Source organism: Rhinolophus sinicus, linkage group LG04 (genome assembly GCF_036562045.2).
Source record: "Rhinolophus sinicus isolate RSC01 linkage group LG04, ASM3656204v1, whole genome shotgun sequence".
Taxonomy (NCBI): Eukaryota; Metazoa; Chordata; class Mammalia; order Chiroptera; family Rhinolophidae; genus Rhinolophus; species Rhinolophus sinicus.
The window spans coordinates 60,235,545-60,254,294 of record NC_133754.1 but is presented as its reverse complement, the minus strand read 5'-3'; the positions used below and the strand labels follow the sequence as shown (position 1 = coordinate 60,254,294).

Here is an 18,750-nt window from a genome sequence, read left to right as displayed (position 1 = left end):
TTTTGTCAGAGCCTTGCCTGCAGTAGTTGTAAGGAAGACCTTCCTGGAACAGTGGTTCCTGTCAACAGAAATTCCCCCCAAAGAATATTAGAAAATGGAGAGATTTCATTCATGTGAACAGTTTGCAAACCAGGGAGATGCAGCCTCTGGCAGAAACCAGAAGTATACTGCCTTTTGTAGAGAAAGTTCCCGATTAGATCCATTTTATGTAAATGAGGTATCCAAATTTGTACAGTTCTGGTTGGTGCAAATCATGCAGTCCTGATTCATTGGCATTGCGCACTTTGATTGGTTGTTACGGAGCAGTTCTGATTTGTGGGTTTAAATGTAAAGGAGGATATAATTGTGTACTGATTGGACCATGAAGGTCTCAGTCCATTGGTTGAAAGACAGAACTCGGAACTCCCTTATAATTGTTGACTTAGAAGGTGTAAATGGAACAGGGCCTATAATTCGGGAAGCCAAGAGTTCGGTCTGAGGTTCTTCCTGGTATACAGAGTACACGAGAAGCCCCTGTCAGCAGATGGCTGCTAGGCTTTGATTATTTACAAAATTTGAGCCCTCAGTTGACCATGTGGAGTCCATCTTAGCAGATAATTCCTTCTCAGGGTTTACATCAAATGAATCTTTTATCTCAGGGCCCACATTTCTAACTTGGGTGGGTTATGAATCCTTTGGCGAATCTAATGAAAAGAGTGGACTCATTTTCCAGGCAAAGTATGTATATGTGTGTACATGCCATGATTTTGCCTGTAATCTCAGGGCTCATTGAACCCCTGACTGGTCCAGAGACTCTGACGTAGAGCCCTTCCAATCATTCTTTGTAGATAGCTTCTTCCCCTGCTGTTGATGTCACCTTATTGGGCAGTGTCATCCTGAACAGTGGAGCAGAGCTGCACCAGAGCTCCAAGACCTTGTTCTGCTGCTGCTGCTCTGCCAGAGGGGCCCCAACTCTACTTCCGGCCAAGGGCAGGCAGGGTGGGGCTGGCTAGCAGAGCCCTGCCACTGATGAGCTGGCTGCTTCTGTGGTCTTTGTTTGATCTGATAAGAGCAAGTTCCTGAGAGTATGTCTCACTGTGGAGCGGCCTTATCTGCGTCACTCTCTGGGTGACCCGTGTTCATCCCCCTTCACATCCCCGGCCTCCTCTCGCTGCTTGCATAATCCAGGATCCACTAGTCAACCACAGTTGTGCAGGTAGTCAGCTGTGGCCACCTCGGGGCGTGCAGGTGGGTGGTTACATTTGGCCGTCCTCACGAGAATCAGCCTGTCAGCCACACTTCTTCAGGAGCTTCTGCTCCTTCACCACACCTGAAGGAGGCTGCACAGCCTGGCTTGGTCACCAACATGTGGTAGGGGTGTGGGAAGAGGGGTTATACTTCCCAGGCACCGGGGATTCTGCTTCTGTGGTCACCAAGATACCAGGGGCAGGCCAGAGCTGCCTGTCCATAGTAAAGGAGACCCCACCTTGGCCCTTCTCTCTGAGGGGCACAGCACAGGTAGCTACGACTTCATTTTCCTCTTGTGCCAGTCTGTGACTAGGAAGAGGACTAGTAATTTCACTCTGGCTTTGCTAATCAGCAAGCTGATCAGAGACATTGAGGGTCTTATCCTTGCTAACAGCCCATCAGGGCAGAACTAGAACTAATATCTTGTTAATTCAGCAAGGAGCTGCTTTGCCAAATAATCCTCCTGCGGTAGGCCATGAGGCATTAGGCAAATGATAGATGTGCGTGCATGTCATCACCCTGACTGAAACCTGGAGAACATATAAAAAACCAAACAACGAAAAACTAGGTATCTCTTTGAAAGCTTCAGTTCCCGTAAGAAGCACTTGGGTAGCATTCTCACAGTATAAGCTGGTAATCAGTTGTGGTCAGAGTGGACTGTTTATCATCCAACCAGGGTGAAAAGTGTCCACCAGTGGTGCACTTTCTAGTCAATGGTAAATGTCAGGTTCTGGAAGAAAGAGTCTCCTAATAAGCCAGAGAAGGTCTCGAAGCACCAGCTTCTCATTGCCATTCGAAAGCCAAAAGTAGAAAGGGAGTCATGAGACAGGTGGGTTCTAAGGTTTGGGATGGCCAAGGTAGTTCCACGACGGTCAGGGTTATACAGGAACTAAGGGCAGGACACGGAGTTTATGGGCGTGAGGACCTGTAGGAAAATGGCTGCTGAGCGACAGAGGAAGAAAATGAGTCATAGACAGATCAGAATGCGAGCAGGGTAAAGGTCCACACTGCGGTTCAGATTGAATTCCAGGGTCAGAAACCCAGGAAAACAAGATAGCGTGGGCGCCAGGGCTGTGATGTCATGCAGCTCCAGCGCACAGTTCTTGGGAGTGGTCAAGACATGCCTGGATTTCAGTAGTCGGTGTTTGAACTCAGGATATGTGGGTTCACCTGTGCTTAAATCTTCATGGTATTCAGAACCACTTAAAGACTTTCTTAGGCCCTATGGCCTCTACCTCATATCATGGTAAACATATCAAAATGAACCCACATTTCTCATTAAATATAATTGTTTGGCTGTAAAATATTTGAAAGGATTTTAATCATTTTACTTTTGGAATGATTTGGCTGTGAGTAACTCATTGAATTTTTGATTGCCTCTAATTTTGTAGAAGTCATCTTGCATACCCATGGGTTATTGTCAACTAAGAAAATCAAAGCTACTAATTATTTTCGAATGTAATGAAATTTTTGTGAATGTTTAGAAGAAACATTGATGAAGTTGACATAATGTGATATCTTGTAGGCATTTAATTAAATACGTTTCAATGAGGTTGATATAATGTTGTACAGACATTTAATTGAATGTTTTTAATGTTGAATATGCCATGTTCATTTTGTTTTTGGAGACCAGGCATTTTCTTCAGGTCTCATTCATTCTTTGTAGGCCCTTGAGAAGCTCACAGTGCTCTCAGCATTTTGATCATAAGGCCCAAGATGGCACTGCTTGTATTAATAATATGGAATGGGATTTTAAAGGAAATGAGGTATCAGAAGCAATAAATGGTCCTTCCTTTATTGAGCAGCTTCTGTATAACAGGATGGGTTAAGTACTTCACCTGCACTATTACATTTAATCCCCACGATGGCTCTATGAGGGTATGATATTATTATCCCTATTTGGCCGAATAGGAAATGGGGGTCACACACTGGGAGCCCTAGCCCTTTGGTAGGCCTTCCTTTGATAGGCCTCTACCTCAATTTCCATCTTGAGTATTTGGGGCAGGATTAATTTTGGTTGTTGAGGAATCTGGGCAGGTCTATAGAAAGAACTTGGAGCTGAGAGTGAGAACCCAGACAGACTGGTGGGTCAGTCGTTATCAGACCCTTAGCAACTGTGAGCCAAGAAACCTTAATTTTGAGTCAAGAATTTTTCTTTAGCTCCTGGCTTCATGCCTGCTGTTAAAGCAAGAACCATTCCTAGATCCCCTCTATGAGTTCAAGTAGAAGAAGGCCCTTGGCTGGAAAGGGGATTAAGAGAATGGTGTCCAGAGGAGGATTATGACAATGTGGGAATAGTTCCTAGCCTGTGGCCCAGGGGAAGGTGGCTGGCCCCTTAGAAATTCCAGGTACAGTGGTGGATGCTGCTCCAGGCACTGCTCCAGGGAGGTTCAGCCTCCACCAAGGGCAGTTACCTAGTCTGTGTGTGCATATGATGGAATGTGAGTTGCTTTCCTTTATCCGTTCAGTGTATTTGAACCTGAGTGAGGTACATACTCAGGAATGTACGTACCAGAGGTGGGATCGAACAAGCAAGGTGAGATCAAATAATAGGAGGTATAGAAATATTTCTACTTTCTTATGCCCTTTCCTTAAATACATAATTATGCTCTGTGATTCCATCAGTCCCTCTTGGGACATGTGGGAAGTGCATGTTTTCATGGGAAAGCAGTCAGGGTAGACATACAGGGAATTCATCAGTGTGTCCAAATGCAGTGAGTGACATACTGCCTCATCTTTCTGTGAACACTAATTGGAATCTATGTATTTGCAGCAATACCACCTTCAATTTGGAGAACTGTTTAGGGACAGGGCTTGGTGGTTGAAAGGAGTAGAATCTTGCTAGTGTGAGTGGGGACAGTAAAGTTTTGTGGTCCAAGGAGAATTTTATCAGGACTCAGTGGCTTTTAAAAATGTGTTTGCAAGGGTAAAGGTTAACACAGACATCAAGATAGTGGTTCTGTCTGAGGGGTGAGGATGGGACTCTATCAGGGAAGGGCACACAGAGGACTTGTAAGAAATAGGGCTGATGAGGTCCTATTTCTTAATCTGGATGATGAGTACAGGATTTCCACTTAATTATTATTCTTTAAAGTGTTCACATATGTTTTGTATATGCTTCTTTTTGCAAGAAAAGTTTCATAATTAAAACATTTGAAAAACATGTGTTGTTTTATAGCACTATTAGAAACATACTCATGTTTGTTTTATTTTTTATTTGATTTAGGTGAGCATAGCTACCCCAAAGCAGAAACCAAAAACTCCATTTTGCTTTGGTAAGTACTGAGCCAGAGGATGGGTTTCTGAACACCCTACAGCAACTTCCTCTTTTGCACAGAGACGATCCTGTGATCACACGTGACTTACACCCTGTGTGTATGAGTGACTTCAGTCACAGCAGTGTTCCTGGGTCTCAAGTGATGCTGCTTTCCTTGGTCACCACAAAGATTATTAATAACATCAGACAGAAGTACAAGGACCAATGGTGTTACAAGTTTTCCTGACTCCACAGGGCGGAGTGCAAAAAATCGACTAGAAGTTTCTAGGAACCCTCATCTCAGAGCTCAGTAGTGGTGTGCTCAGGAGAGGTGGAGACTTGGAAAAGTTGGGGGGGATAATAGAAAAAGAAGGAGTATTCTGTTGAGGGTCTCACTGTTGTCAAACGACTGACAGTTTTGGGGGTGACTCAGGGGATGCCTCAAATCATTGAACCAACAATATTTATTTGGTTCCCACTATGTTTTCAGTACTGTATTGAGTGCTATGAGAAATGTTAACAGTTTTCTGTTGTGTATCGAGGGTGATTCTGAGTGTAAGCTCGTGAAGGCAAGGATACTCCTCTGCTTTGTCATTGCTGTGTCCTTAGCATGTAGAATGGTTCTGGCATGTAGTAGGTGCTCGATAAATATTTGTTGAATGAATGAATGAGCCAATGAATTCTGTGTCTTCCCCATGATTCTCACCTCTTATACTTCAGACTAGGAGAATAGAATGGCCCCTTGAGCTGTCTTCTCTCCCAACTTCAGGTTGGTTCATACTCTTTGGTGCTCTCAGTCTCCCACTTTTTTTTCAAATACTCGTATTGCTAAGCTCAAAAATGACATACTCAGATCTATTTAAAAAAAAAAAATATTATGAATCCAGAATTGTTAACCTAATGGAGTGCTCAGAGGAAAGAACAGGTTGAAAATGAGATCAAGGTCACAGATTTGATTATTTGATCTCAGGAACGCTTTGTTCCATTTCCCAACCACAGACAAGACTCCTAATCCAGGCCAGTTGTACCAGTGGAAACAAGGAGCACTGGTGCCAATATTGTATCTGTTTTATCATGAATGTAAATCTGTTAGCACCTCTGAAAAGCAGTTCAAGCGTGTATCTTGTGGATGGCAGACCAGCTGTCTCATCACTGCACAACAGCATGTTAAGGTTGTTGTCAGGCATCTTTCTTGTGGCCAATAGAATAGTCCATACTTTTAGAGAGAGAGAGAGAGAGAAGTGTAGACTGCTGCTTTCCAAATATTCATGCGTGTGACTTCACACCATGGGACAAGTCTCCCTCTACTTTGTGGGAATCCTCCACCTCACTACTTCAGGCATCTTAGTTTTGTGGAGTCTTGTTGTGTGGCATGTGTTCTGACCTTGATTTTTCTCCCTTCTTACCTATGCCTTTTGCAGTCATCAATGCCCTGTCTCAGCGGTATTTTCTTCAAGCCAATGACCAGAAAGATCTGAAGGACTGGGTTGAAGCCCTGAACCAAGCCAGCAAAATCACTGTACGTATGATTCCTTCTCCTTTCTGGAGGGGGTTGGGGCCTTTTCCCGGCATGTGGCTTGTTTGGGTAGAGAAGAACTCCAGTGGCAGCAGGGGCTTTCCCAGAAGCTTGTTCCAGCCCCACTTCCCCTACCTCTTCTTACACCTTGGCTGACTCACCACAAGTTGAACTGAGAGTATGAGTTTGAATCAAGTTCAAGGGGAAGTTCATAGAGTATCTGCTTTGTGCTTCCTGGGAGGGCTCCTGGTGCTTTAGGTAATGCTGATTCAGAAGGTGGTGGGATTGGAAAGTGGATTGCTGACTATGAGAAGAGTAAAGGGAAAAACATATGAGGAGGGAAGTCAGAACTTTGTCCCGGCTTGAGGGAGTACTCTTCTTAATTTAAGAGGAGGCCTGGGGGATCAGTCCAGGCCATCCACCAACCTGTCTCACGAAAGTGTTCCTTTTCAAAGCATCGCTGAAAAGAGATGAGAGAGACTAGTTCACTGACTGTTCTATGAGTACTCTAATTTTCCTTCACTTGGTTGTTCCTTAGAAATACAGAAAAAGAAAGGGAAAAGAGTAGGAAGGAATAGAGGGAAAACTATGTTTTGGAAAAAAATGGACCTGTAACTAATAATCTACACGGACCATGATTGTGTGTTGGAAAGTTTGTTTTTCTGTATCATACAGTCAGAAATGCTTGCATTCTAGTGACTTCCGATAGTAACCATTATGTGCTGTGGCAAGTCATTCTCTAGATACCTCAGGATTCCTGAGAATAAATTAATGGAAGCAATCTGTACACCTATCCAGCACTTATGATGCTGGACCCGAGCAGAGTACAATACAGTCATTGAAGTGGTTTTTGCTTGTTAGCTTGTTACTCTGATAAACCTTGGTAAACTCATGAAAAGAGAGCAGAAAGGTGGGAGGCCAGGAGGGAGGTAGATTGCTGCCAACCCTCGTGTGTCTGCTCACCCACATGCTCGTGTGCATGGCTCTAGAGTGCTGATTTTAGGCAAGGTTTCCTTTGTTCATGTTGGGGGTCTTCACCCTTCTGTGTCTTCCACAACTTGAGCAGTTTCTTTCAATGTCTGGTATGTTATTCTTAGCATTTCCTTGTGGATTTCCTCCTCTGTTCCTGCCTGGTGAACTGGGCTACATGCCTGTGAGGCAGTGGAAAACCTCTCTCCCTTTGTTTTGTGTCTTGAGCATAGAGTTGCTCCGATCAGCCAGTTCCCCCTGCCTCTTCTGGCCCCATGGAGCAGAAGTCACACACAGGCTATGGGAGTGGGGAGGAGCATGACGGTGCCCTGAGGCGGGAAGTCCAAAGACCTGGTGTAATATCAGAGCCTTCTTCAGGGTCTCCACAATCTCCAGGATCCCCCCCCCACACACACACTTTCCTTGTTCCGTTTATACATCTCTTCACTCCTCCTGCCCAAGTCCCATGGGATAGAAGGAAGCGGGGGGCTACTTTACTTCCTCCTTATCTTTTTGTGTCCTGGAAGGATTTGCACCTCATCTTACATTGTGTGTCCTTCCTTAGGGAGGCTGGCATGAGGGATAGATGTGAGGCTGGGACACCACACTGATGACATACAGATTTATTTTTGGGCACCTGATGGGCAGAGTGAAAAATTGGACACGTTGGGAGATACAGAGATGAAAGAGGGAACAGATAGTGTATTGAGCCTAATTTTCACATGTGCCATATGTTCACCCCTCTTAGGACTCTTGTGAGGTGGGTGCTTTCACTGCCAGTTAGATGAGGAAATGGAAATGAGAGGTTAGTAAGTGGTAGAGCTGGGATTTAAACCCATGACCCTATGGCTCCCAAGTCCTAGGAGTTTATAAAAGTATTAAAAATGAGCAGTAGTGTTAAAATATGTTAGATTACATACCGCATTTACAACCATGGCTTCATTTTTGCCTCGTAAAAGCCTTAAGTAGGAAGGGCAAGTGTTATTATCCCCGTTTATAAATGAGGAACTAGAAATGCCTAGAGATCTAAGTGACATGCCCCAGGTTATGGAGCCAGGATGGAACCAATTTTTCTGCCCACAGATCACTGTTCACACTATGTGAAGGTGATTGAGTCCTTATGATTGTAGAAAATGATTGACATATGGTATTTAAAGAATTGGGCTCTCTCAGAGTATTAGTATTCCTGTATTCATTTTCTAGGGCTATGGTGACAGATTGGGTGGCTTATAACAATAGAGTTTTAGTCTCTCACAGTTCTGGAGGCCAAAAGTCTGAGACCAGGGTGTCAGCAAGGCTGCATTTCCTGTGAAGGCTCTAGGGGAGAATCCTTCTTGCCCCTTCCTGCTTCTGGTGGCTCCTGGCAGTTCTTGGCGATCGCTGGCTTGTAGCTACATCATTCCATCTCTGCCTCCATCATTGTATGGCCTGTGTGTTTGTGTGACCTCTCTTCTTCTTAGAAGGACATCAGTCATAGCACTTAGGGTCCACCTTATATCAGTATAATCTTATCTTAATTTAATTCCATCTGCAAAGACCCTATTTCTAAATAAGGTAACATCCTAAAGTTATAGGTGGATAATTTGGAAGGACATTATTCACCTCAATACATTTGTCAAAAGGGTTGAAAATCAAACTGTGCAAGCGAAGCACAGCTCCCCCACGCCCATTCACACCCTCCTCCCCAAGTTGGATTATCCCTGATAGCAGTATAGCCGTGCCTGGTGAGAAGGAAGATAAATATTTGCAAGTTTCATTTCACATCACAAATGATATCCATGTGGATCTCCAGCATTAGAGATCCAGCCACAGTGGATGGAAGAGGGCACACCTTTAATTAGGCCTCTGGGATGTGGACAAACCAAAAGGAGGACCTTGTTTTCAAGCTATGGAGCATACTTCTTGTTGAGTTCGTCTTCCACAGGCTGATTCAAAGTCTCAGGAAGCAGAAATGGTTTTGGAAAGGCTCTGGGTGGCGGGTCAGAAGCAGCCCACGATACAGGGGTATGAACGGTGACAACCAGGCATTCTCTGGGTGGATGACAAGATTCACAGAGGCAACACAGCAGCCACGCTTCTGTGAGCCTTTTTCTGGCCTCTGCAAACTCAAAGGCTGTGTCCCTACTTCTTTGCTGAGTGTTAGGTATTCATTTGGGTCATTTGGGAAGAATTTCTGCTGTTCCATGGTGATTAGATCACTAAACACACCAGCAATAACCAACATCCCCAAAGAATTCTATCACACAATAGCAAAACTCAGAGAAAGTTAGAAAGGCAGATAGGTAGGTAGGTAGGTAGGTGTAATTATCACTGGGGAGTCAGGCAGTCCTTGGGCAAAACACTTCATTTTAATGAGCTTTTGTTTATTACTTCATCTATGAAATAGAGAAAATGATGGCTACTTGATGAGATTGCTTGAGATTAGGGATATGAAGTAAAGAGTTTAGCTCATTGCTGGGCACTGAATGGAGGCCCAAAGCGATGGGAACTGCTGTTCTCTCAGACGCCAGAAGGAAAAGACAAGAGGTTTTCTGGCCCAGTCTGGAGAGGTGGTGGGTGGGCAGAGGTCACCCGTGTCTACGTAAACTGAGAATGCAGACCAGAAAGAGGAGTCTCATCTTCTTTGTGGGGCTCCAGTGTAATCACAGCGGTCTTCCTCCTTTGACTAGACACCAGATGGAGTGGTCCATGGTCCCCCTGAGCTGTGAACTCTTGAAAGGTCTAAATTCTTAGGTTTTTCTGACTCCCAAGGCTGTAGAGGAAGTGGAAGAGGATGTTAGCTTTTCTCATGCAGTGTGTAAATTGCAGTGTGTTTTTCAATCTACCTTTAAAGTCTGCAGTGACTTCCCGGCAGATCCACAGAGGGCACTGAGTCCTTGTGAAGGAGAGAACTTGTGATGCCGCAGACACCGCGCCAGCTGGGAGACAGGGTTCAGTCTCTGTTTGGTTATTAGTCATGACTTTGGCCAAACCACTCGACTGTTCTGGGCCTCTCTCGTATTGCTACAAAATGAAAGATTTCATCAGAATTTACAGACTCTGGTATATATGAGTGATGTGGGTGAGGAGGAAGAAAAACAACATAAATGAAGATAAATGCCACCTGACACGTGGCGTTGGTGTGGGGGAATGGTAGGGATGGTGACAAACTGAAGAATGTATTCCCCATCTAACGAGGGAAATGCTGCTTCGCTGGAAATCTGGATTTTATGTGAAATAGCCCAAATTTTAAAGGTAGATTGAAAAACACACTGCATAGGACAGACAAAACACGGTTTGGGCAATGTCTACCTTTGGGCCACCAGTTTGCAACCTGTGGCCTGTGGACTCAAACTAGCCATAAAAAATCTCTGATTATTTGGTCAGCCATGGTGCTGTAACTCTGTCAAAGAAAGGAGCAAGGATAACTCACTCTTCTGAAAGGCTGTGTTTGTAAATGTTGGTACCATTTGTGAAATGTGAATTCAAATAATTTGTAGTGCTTTTATATTTTTATTTGCGTTTCTAAAGATTTTAGAAGTATATACGCTATCATTTGATAATCAAGCACAACAACTCTACAACAGAAATGTTATTCCACTTCCCATTTTATACACGAGGCAGTTTAGTCCCAGAGAGGTTCAATGATTTGGCCCCTCAGTTAGTTAGCGACCGGTTGGGAGTTGTACCCCAGGCATTGGGCTCCAAAGCTCATGCTCCCTAACCAAATGTATGTTACCTGTCTCCCTGCCTAGCAAGCTTTCTTCTGTCTTCACATTCCGGGTTCCTTTTCATTCTCCAGGTTACTGTTTGCACATCTCTTCTGGAGACCTCTGCTAACCACTCCATTTTAGGCAGTTCCCTTGCTGCTCTCTAGCTCAGCTCCTGTTTATTTTCTTCATGGCACGCACCATGATTTGTAATTATTCTGATTGTTTTGTTATGCAGTTTTTGTCAGTCTCCCCTACTAACGTGTCCATGCCATGAGGTCAGGACATGTATCTAAATTTGCTGTTTTATCTTTGGTCTCTTGCCAGGGAAGGGCTGGCTTGCAGTAGGTACTCAGTGCATTTGTTGAATAAGTGTGTGTGTCTGGCAGAGTCCCTCATATTCAGATATGGCTCAATGGAAAGCCTGGGAAGGAGAGGGGTGTCTTACTGTAATGTAGTACATTAGCTTTGCTCACTCTTACCCATCTTGCTTCGGCTCCCCGCTTTTCCTAAGCTTCTGTGCCCTGTTGACCACAATGTCGTCATTCTTCCCAGGTGCCCAAAATTGGAAACCTGCCCCTGACAACTGAAGTTCTCAAAAACCTAGCAGCTCCTCCGGCCCTAGAGAAGAAGCCACAGGTGGCTTATAAGACAGAGATCATCGGAGGGGTGGTGGTACACACACCCATCAACCAGGTGCTGGGGCCTGGGGCTGCCAGGGGTTTGTGGTGGGATGTAATGTCCAGTGATGTGCACAGGGGACTGTGCTGAGAAGGGTGGATGGGCATGGGGGAGCCAGTACAGACTTGGGGGGGTGGGCAGGAACATACAGGGCCAGGTGGGTGTAAGTAATGGCAGTACAGCAGTTGAGGCCACTGCATCTTGAAGCTGCATGGCCAGCATGGTTCAGCCCCATGCATAGCAGCCTGCCACATGTAAACCCCATGAGGAGTGGGGCTGAGGAAGGTGCCTGAGGCTGGGAACAGGACCACTGTTGTTCCTCTTCCGGTTTGCCTTCACTGTCCTTCCCTTTCTCCTGGGTCTGCCCAACCTCCCTGAGCCTTATTCTGTGAAAGCACACAGTACCACGCCTAATGGGAGCAAAGTAAATGTTTATTTTCTTGTTTAGTTCTTTGACTCCCACAGTGGGCAGAGGCAATAGATGATTCTGCAAACGGGAGCTGGGGTGGGTGGGGGCCGAGGGGGAGGTGCTAATCCTGACCCTGTTTCCTTGTAGAATGGTGGGGATGCCCAGGAAGGGAGTGAGCCAGGGTCCCACGCCATCCTCCGAAGGTCTCAGAGTTACATCCCCACGACAGGCTGCCGTGTTCCCACCGGGCCTCCCATCATTAAGAGCGGCTACTGTGTGAAGCAAGGGAACGTGGTGAGTGTCAGCACTGGGGCTAGAGCGGGTTCTGGTGGCTCCTTGGAGCCAGTGGGCGTGGGTGCAGCAGAGCTGAGAGCAGGCTGAAAGGAGCTGCAGTCTTCTATGTCCCAACTGTGAGAGGCTTTGGACCCAGCATTTGTCCCTGTAGATCAGAGACATTGCCCCTGAGAAGAACTTTTTGCCTCCCACTGAATGTGGGAGCCCAGCTTCCATGGGGCTGGGTCCCTGGGAGCTTAGAGGTAGACCACCCTTTGTATGCTGGGACCTCTTCCTAATGTCCTGCTCTTTCCATTTTATTTTAGCGAAAAAGTTGGAAACGTCGCTTCTTTGCACTCGATGACTTTACCATCTGCTACTTCAAGTGTGAGCAGGTTCGTAGTGGCCCTGGGGCCCTTCTGACAGGTCAGGGGAAGGAAGAGGCACATGAATAACACCCACGAGTGTGCACATGGTAGAGATGTGGGCATGTACACAGACTTCAGAGGTGTTTCTGTCTTATCTCTGTCCATCCTGAGTGCACATCTTTACAGCGATGTTCAGGTGGCCTGAACCTCCTCCCTCCTTCTGTGCAGCGAGCTGGTCTGTGGTCAGAGCCACAGAGCAGCTTCCTAGATTTTTTTTTCTCTCTTGATTATTTTGAGACCTTGCCCTATTTGCAACCTGGTTTTAGCTGACTATCTCTGATAAGAGCGGCACATTTGTCAGCTGGCCTGGGTCGTGGCGTGATGTGGACAGCCTCATTTACCTAGCTTTCCTTTTTTGCCCCCAGGACCGAGAACCACTGCGCACCATATTTCTCAAGGATGTTCTCAAGACCCATGAGTGTCTGGTCAAGTCTGGGTAATTGTCGCTGCTTACTCTTTTTTTTTTTTTTTATCAGAACCCCCATTTGCCTTCTTAAACCTTCATTTACTACCCTCCTGAGGCTCTGCTCAAGAGTCTTCTACCAAGAGTAAGGGCTGGGGCTGACTCCCCATATCCTAGCTGACCAGGTGTGAGATCACACTGGGCAAATGTACCTCTTCCCATTACTTTTCTCTTGCTTCTGAGGAGATGAGCCTATAAATAATTTGCTGATAGAGAAAAAGAAAGAATATAGGAACAAAGAAGAGAGTGGTGCTGAGATGCTTCTTAGGTGCTAGAGTTAGATGCTTATTCCACAGGAGAACTGGGGCTGTGCCCTTTCTCACTCACTTTTTAGCGCTAATGGTCAGATCACTGCTTATGCAAAGTGCCTCTTCCCTGAATTTCTTATGCCTTTTCTCGTCTCTCCCTTTTGAAGAATCCCTGATGTCCCCTTAAAACAAGGGTGATTTCACAGCAATGGGAGGAGGAGGAACTATTTTTAACGTGTTCCTCTTTCCACTAGGAAATGGTTACCTTTCAAGGGCCACAGTGCATAGGATTAGTTTGGGGCCTGGGACTCCTTAGCCAGGGCTCTCCCATATCCACCACCAAATATAGAGGCTCCTAGAACTAAGCTTTAGAACCCAAGGACATCTGGACGTCTAGAAATCCTCATTTTGCTCATAATTCATAGTCTTTAGGGACTGCATGTTGGTCTCTCCGTCCCATGGATTGTGCATACAAAGCCAGCATCATCAGGGAAGCTGTTAGCAGAGACTGTTCTCAAATGAAGGTGTGGAAGGGTCTTACATGACCACAAAGTGCTGTATGACCCAAGGAAGCAGGGACTGAAGCACTACATGGAGTCTTGCAAATGGCAGTTGCAGAGTAAGGAAGATGAGGCAAGTTCCCAGCGACAGTTTATAATTCGTGAAAGTAGCTATAAATGGAAGTTCCAGAAGTGTGGCTCCAGAGGTTGATAGTGGGAAGAGGAAAGACATGGAGATGGTTCCTGACCCTAGTGGGCCTGTACAGATAGACATATACCACATGCGCATGTTGGGGCACCTTGGAAAACCCAGAGGGGGTTCAACCCTAAGTGCTCTGCACTTGGCCTAAATGTCTGACTGCCAGAATCAGACTGAACTCTGAGTAAGAGAACAAAGGGAGCTGAAGATCATCAGGGAAGGAAGTCCCCAAGCCTCTGCAGGTTCCAAGCCTGTGCAACTTTGTGTCCTCTCCAAAACCCAGTCAAGGGAGCTGAGGTCTCTGGGTAGTCAACCAACATTTGTTGAATTGAATTGAATTGAATTATAGGCAACGTGTGGCCTGAGAAGTAGATGTGAAAAGGGTGGGGATTTCCTCCCTGCTTTGCTTTTACCTCCTCAGTAGTTGATTACATGATTGTCCTCTATGTGCATGAATAGTTTAAAAGGCTAACACGTTTTTGCCAGAAAGCAGAGCTGCCTCTACTCAGAAACACAGAAAGTAATAGTAATAGTGGAATGGGTTTCAAGTGCCCACTGTGGGCATACCTCAGAGGTGTTGTGGGCGTGATTCCAGACCACTGTAATAAAACGAGTATCACAATAAAGTAAGTCGCAGTCTTTTTGCTGGTAGAGGGTCTTGCCTTCAATTTGTAAAAAAATGCAACCTCTGTGAAGTACAGTGAAGCAAAGCACAATCACACAAGGTAGGCCCATATATGACATGCGCTGTACCAGGTGCCTTATAGACCTTATCATTGATGTTTGCGGTGACCAGCCTAATAAAGGAGGGCTTCTCATCTCCATCTCACAGTTGGGGTACAAAAGATCACAAAGTTTAAAAAATATTCCTAAAATCCCTTTTCCCTAAGTGAAGTCAGGATGTGGTCCTCGGTGCGTCTGACCCCATCTTGTTGTCCCTTCCCATGTGGTCTTTACCTCATGCTCCTTTCCCTGTGCCCATGACACTGGCCAAACACCTGCCATTTCCTTCCAAGTCCTCATTCATGAAGCCAATTCTCTGCTTGTGATCAGTACTGTTACGGAATTATTTTAACTGTTGGCATATAGCACCCCTGGTTATATAGTTTTGCTTTTTTATGTTCTTTTATTGGGAAGAAATTAGATCTTTTATCTCCCACTGTGACTGGATACACACACATTTAACACTGTAAATAATTTCAGCTGATTTGAGGTTTGTCCCTGAGCATTAGCTACTTCTCGCCTTCTTTGTAGAAGTCAGGATCTCTCTTCCCAAATTCACACCCAATTTGAAGCATCTTCAAGTTGTCTGCTCTCTCCTTCCTTTTATCCTCTTTGCTGTCCAGTCCCCTGAGCCCCGTATAATGAACAGAGCAGGAATTTAATGAAGCTGATGAGGTTGCTGCTTGGGTGGAGGAAGGGTTTGGAAATGAGAGAGTTGGTTTCCTTAAGAGAGGCCAACAGTAGTGGAGTAATGAAAAGCATAGACTCTGGAGTCAAACCTGGGTTCAAATCCTGGTTCTGCCATTTACTAACTATGGTGTCAGGGACAAGTCTGTAACCTTTCTGAGCCTGGGTTTCCTCATCTATGAGGTGGGAAACATTAAGTGCTTCATTAGATTGTTGTTAAGATTGAATGAAATAATGCACAAAAAAGCATACAGGGGACAGATTGGTGGTTGCCAGAGATGGGTGATGGGAGTGGGTGAAATGAGTATAAAAGGAGGTCAAAAGGTACAGACATCCAGTTATAAAATACATAAGTCTTGGGGATGTAATGTCCAGCATGTAGTTACTCTCGTTAACAATACTGTATCGTATATTTGAAAGTTGCTAAGAGTAGATCTTAAAAGTTCTCATTGCAAGAAAAAAAATTTGCGATTATGTGTGGTGATGGATGTTAACTAGACTTACTGTGGTGATCATTTTGCAATATATACAAATATCGAATCATTATTCACACCTGAATTAGTTACACACCTGAAACTAATACAATTTTATATGTCAATTAGCTCTCTATATAAAATACCAATAAAATTTTTATCAACTTGATCCTAAAAAACATTCAAAACAGTGATTTGCGCAAAGCACATCATACATCTTAGCCACTTAAAAAAAAACCAAAAAACAACCACACGGTAAAGGTGTGGTGGATATTAGGATGTTTTAGAGGGAAAGGAGGTTTATCTTGTTAGAACTGGTGGCGGTGTGTGTGTGTGGGGGGTTCCTTGGGAATGGTGAAACTTCTTGAGACCCTGTAGGAAGCAAAACTAGAGGGAAGCCCTGCAATGTTTTTTGAGGCTGGGGCTGAGGGAGGAATGGCCTGGGAGCCCCCTTTCTATGGTAGAAGACAAATTGAGTCCTCTATATGTGTACCGGCCTGCCTGGTAACCTACTTTCTCTTTCTCTGTCTAGTGATCTCTTAATGAGGGACAACCTGTTTGAAATAATCACGAACTCCAGGACCTTCTACATACAGGTAAAAAGCTAACTCTGAGATGCCTTTGACGTTCCCTTTCTGTGCATGTACTCATAGGCCTTGCCCTTTCCTGTGCTTTCTCTTTTATTTTGTTTGAAGTTTCCAGTTGGTAAATTTAGCCCCTGAAAGTCAGTCTGAGTCCCATTTTATTCTAAACAGGATGTTTGCCAAAAGCTTCCCAACCATAAAATAATAAGAGCAGGTTGAGCCACTGTACTGGGGAATGAGAGCGTGCACCAGCTGCTCTCAGCTGCTGAGCGCCAGCTAAGCAGAGAAAAGGAGAACTGGTCAGTGGTTTCACTTCTCCTTTGGAGGGTATTTATAAGCTCCGCCCGTGTGTGGCCATCACCGTGTGCGGAAGGACAAAAGCACAGAGGCCCCTGTGTAGGACCAGGTGCAAAGTGCAGCTGCACAGAGAAAGCCATTGTTTGAGCTGTGACCGTTCAGCGATCAGAAGCTTCTCCCTGCCACCTACGCTGTGGAGTTCTCCCAACTCCTAAAATCATAGGAGTTAGAAAGTCAGATTTCCAAGCAGGGCCAAGACTTTCAGTTCCAAGACCCTACCCCAGCGCGCCTAGAAATCCACAAAGTGTGCCTTGATTCTTTAGCATCGTGATAATGCTGAATCTCTAGCATTAAAACTGTCATGTAGTATGTTGGCTTAAATGGGAGGCCCCTCAACCAAAGCTTTTCCGGGTTTCCAGTGCCTTTTGCTCTTTGCATCAAGTGTCACTCTCCCTTTCACCAGGGTTGCCCACTCTCCCTCATTTGTTGGGCAATAGCTCCAGTCATCGTTACTCTCTCTGAGCTGGTCCCCCTGTCTGGGTCCAGCAGACAAGCTGGCAGCTTTAGCTGTATGTGGGTATCATTCATTCAGACAAGCACGTGTCCTGCAAGAGATGACGTAGGGGATGTGCAGAAACGTTCCTGGAGTGTTAGAGCTGGCTCCATTGTCATGCAAGGACAGAGTTTAAACTGTATGTAGGTGCAACAAAAGCGTTTCCAGCTCTGGCATTTAACAGATACTTGTAGAGTATCCTCAGAGCGCTGGGCATTTGGTCTCATGCTGCGGACCCTAGTTGAAACAGAACACATTCTGAACTGGAGAGAGAGAGATAGTCTAATAAACAGGCCATTCAACAGTGTGATGGGGTGGGGCAGGGAGTGTTGGATAGATGAACCCAGGAGGTTTTCAGGCCATGAAACTACTCTGTATGATACTGGAATGGTAGATGCATGAAGTAGAACTTTACAGCACAAAGTGTAGACCTTAAAATATGCAAATTTTAAAAAAGCATTTAGGAGGTCAGGTAATCCCAGCATGGAATGCAGAATCGACAAAAGAAGCTAAATGTATTACTAGTGTAAAACTTCCTCACTGATGGGGATAGGGGAATAAAAAACAAAAACAGTGTGATGAGTGCTACCATTACAGTGAGTGATGGTTGCCATGGGAACTTGTAAGAAGGGCACCACCCTTCTCCCTATTTCAGGGAGTTAGGGGAGGTTTCCTGAGGGAAGGCATATCTAAGCTGAGTCAGTTGGAGAAAGAATGGCCCAGACAGAGGGAAAAGCACATGTTTAAAAAAGCCTGGAGATAAAAGGAACACAGAGCATACGGGAGGCTGGAAAGCAGATACACAGGGCCTGTGGCCTTGTACGCCTTGTTACAGGGCTTGTCTTTTATCCTGAGGGTTAGGGCCCCTTGAGGTTGAACGAGGGCAGTGACCCAATCAGATCTGCCTTCTAAAAATTACCACTTGAGCAAGTGATCCGACTGTCAGAGCCTTGTTTTCCTCACCTGTAAAGTGGACATGATAGCCCTGAACACCAACCCCTGTGATGATGGTATATGCTGGCTATGAATTGCCCAGTCGGGTACCATGTAGAGAACAGATGAGGAAAGCGGGAAGATAGGAGCTGGAGACACTAGTTTGAAGGCTGTTGTCGTAATTTAGGTGAGGGATGAAAGGGAACCTGAACTAGGATGGATGGACAAAAGTGGCAAATGTGAAAGCTGTAATATTAAAGAGTCCTTTCCAGGACTTGATGTTGGTTAGATGTGGGGTAAAGGGAGAGAGGAGAGGAAAGCATACTGGCTGGATGCTTGGCCTGGGCCTCAGGATGGCTGATGGCAGCAATCTCTGTGCTAGGAGCATGGGGGGAGGGATTGTGGAGAGCAGAGCCAAGCCTAGCAGGGGTGGTTCTGAGTTGACCGTGTCTGTGGGACATCCAAAGTGACAAGTTATGAAGGCCCTTAGATAGACAGTGCCTCACACGTTGGTGGTACTAAATAAGTATTTGTCCAGTGCACGATGAAGCTGCGTAAGAGCTTTGGGCTGGAGGGTTGTGATTTGGGAAACAGGAACCCCAACCACAACAACAGAAACGTTCAAAAGGTACTGCAACATCT

At 45.4% G+C, this 18,750-nt stretch overlaps 1 protein-coding gene across 5 annotated transcripts in view; it reads left to right on the top strand.

Annotated features, from left to right (window-relative positions):
- PLEKHA2 (pleckstrin homology domain containing A2) overlaps window positions 1-18,750 on the top strand; it is a 69,389-nt gene that overhangs the window by 40,020 nt on the left and 10,619 nt on the right. For all 5 annotated transcript variants that reach the window (XM_019748152.2, XM_019748153.2, XM_019748151.2 and 2 more), the window contains 7 exons: window positions 4,454-4,502; window positions 5,905-6,002; window positions 11,213-11,353; window positions 11,895-12,041; window positions 12,347-12,415; window positions 12,814-12,884; window positions 16,274-16,337. In XM_019748152.2, the coding sequence (XP_019603711.2) occupies window positions 4,454-4,502; window positions 5,905-6,002; window positions 11,213-11,353; window positions 11,895-12,041; window positions 12,347-12,415; window positions 12,814-12,884; window positions 16,274-16,337 (639 nt within the window). The remainder of the gene's footprint in view (window positions 1-4,453; window positions 4,503-5,904; window positions 6,003-11,212; window positions 11,354-11,894; window positions 12,042-12,346; window positions 12,416-12,813; window positions 12,885-16,273; window positions 16,338-18,750) is intronic.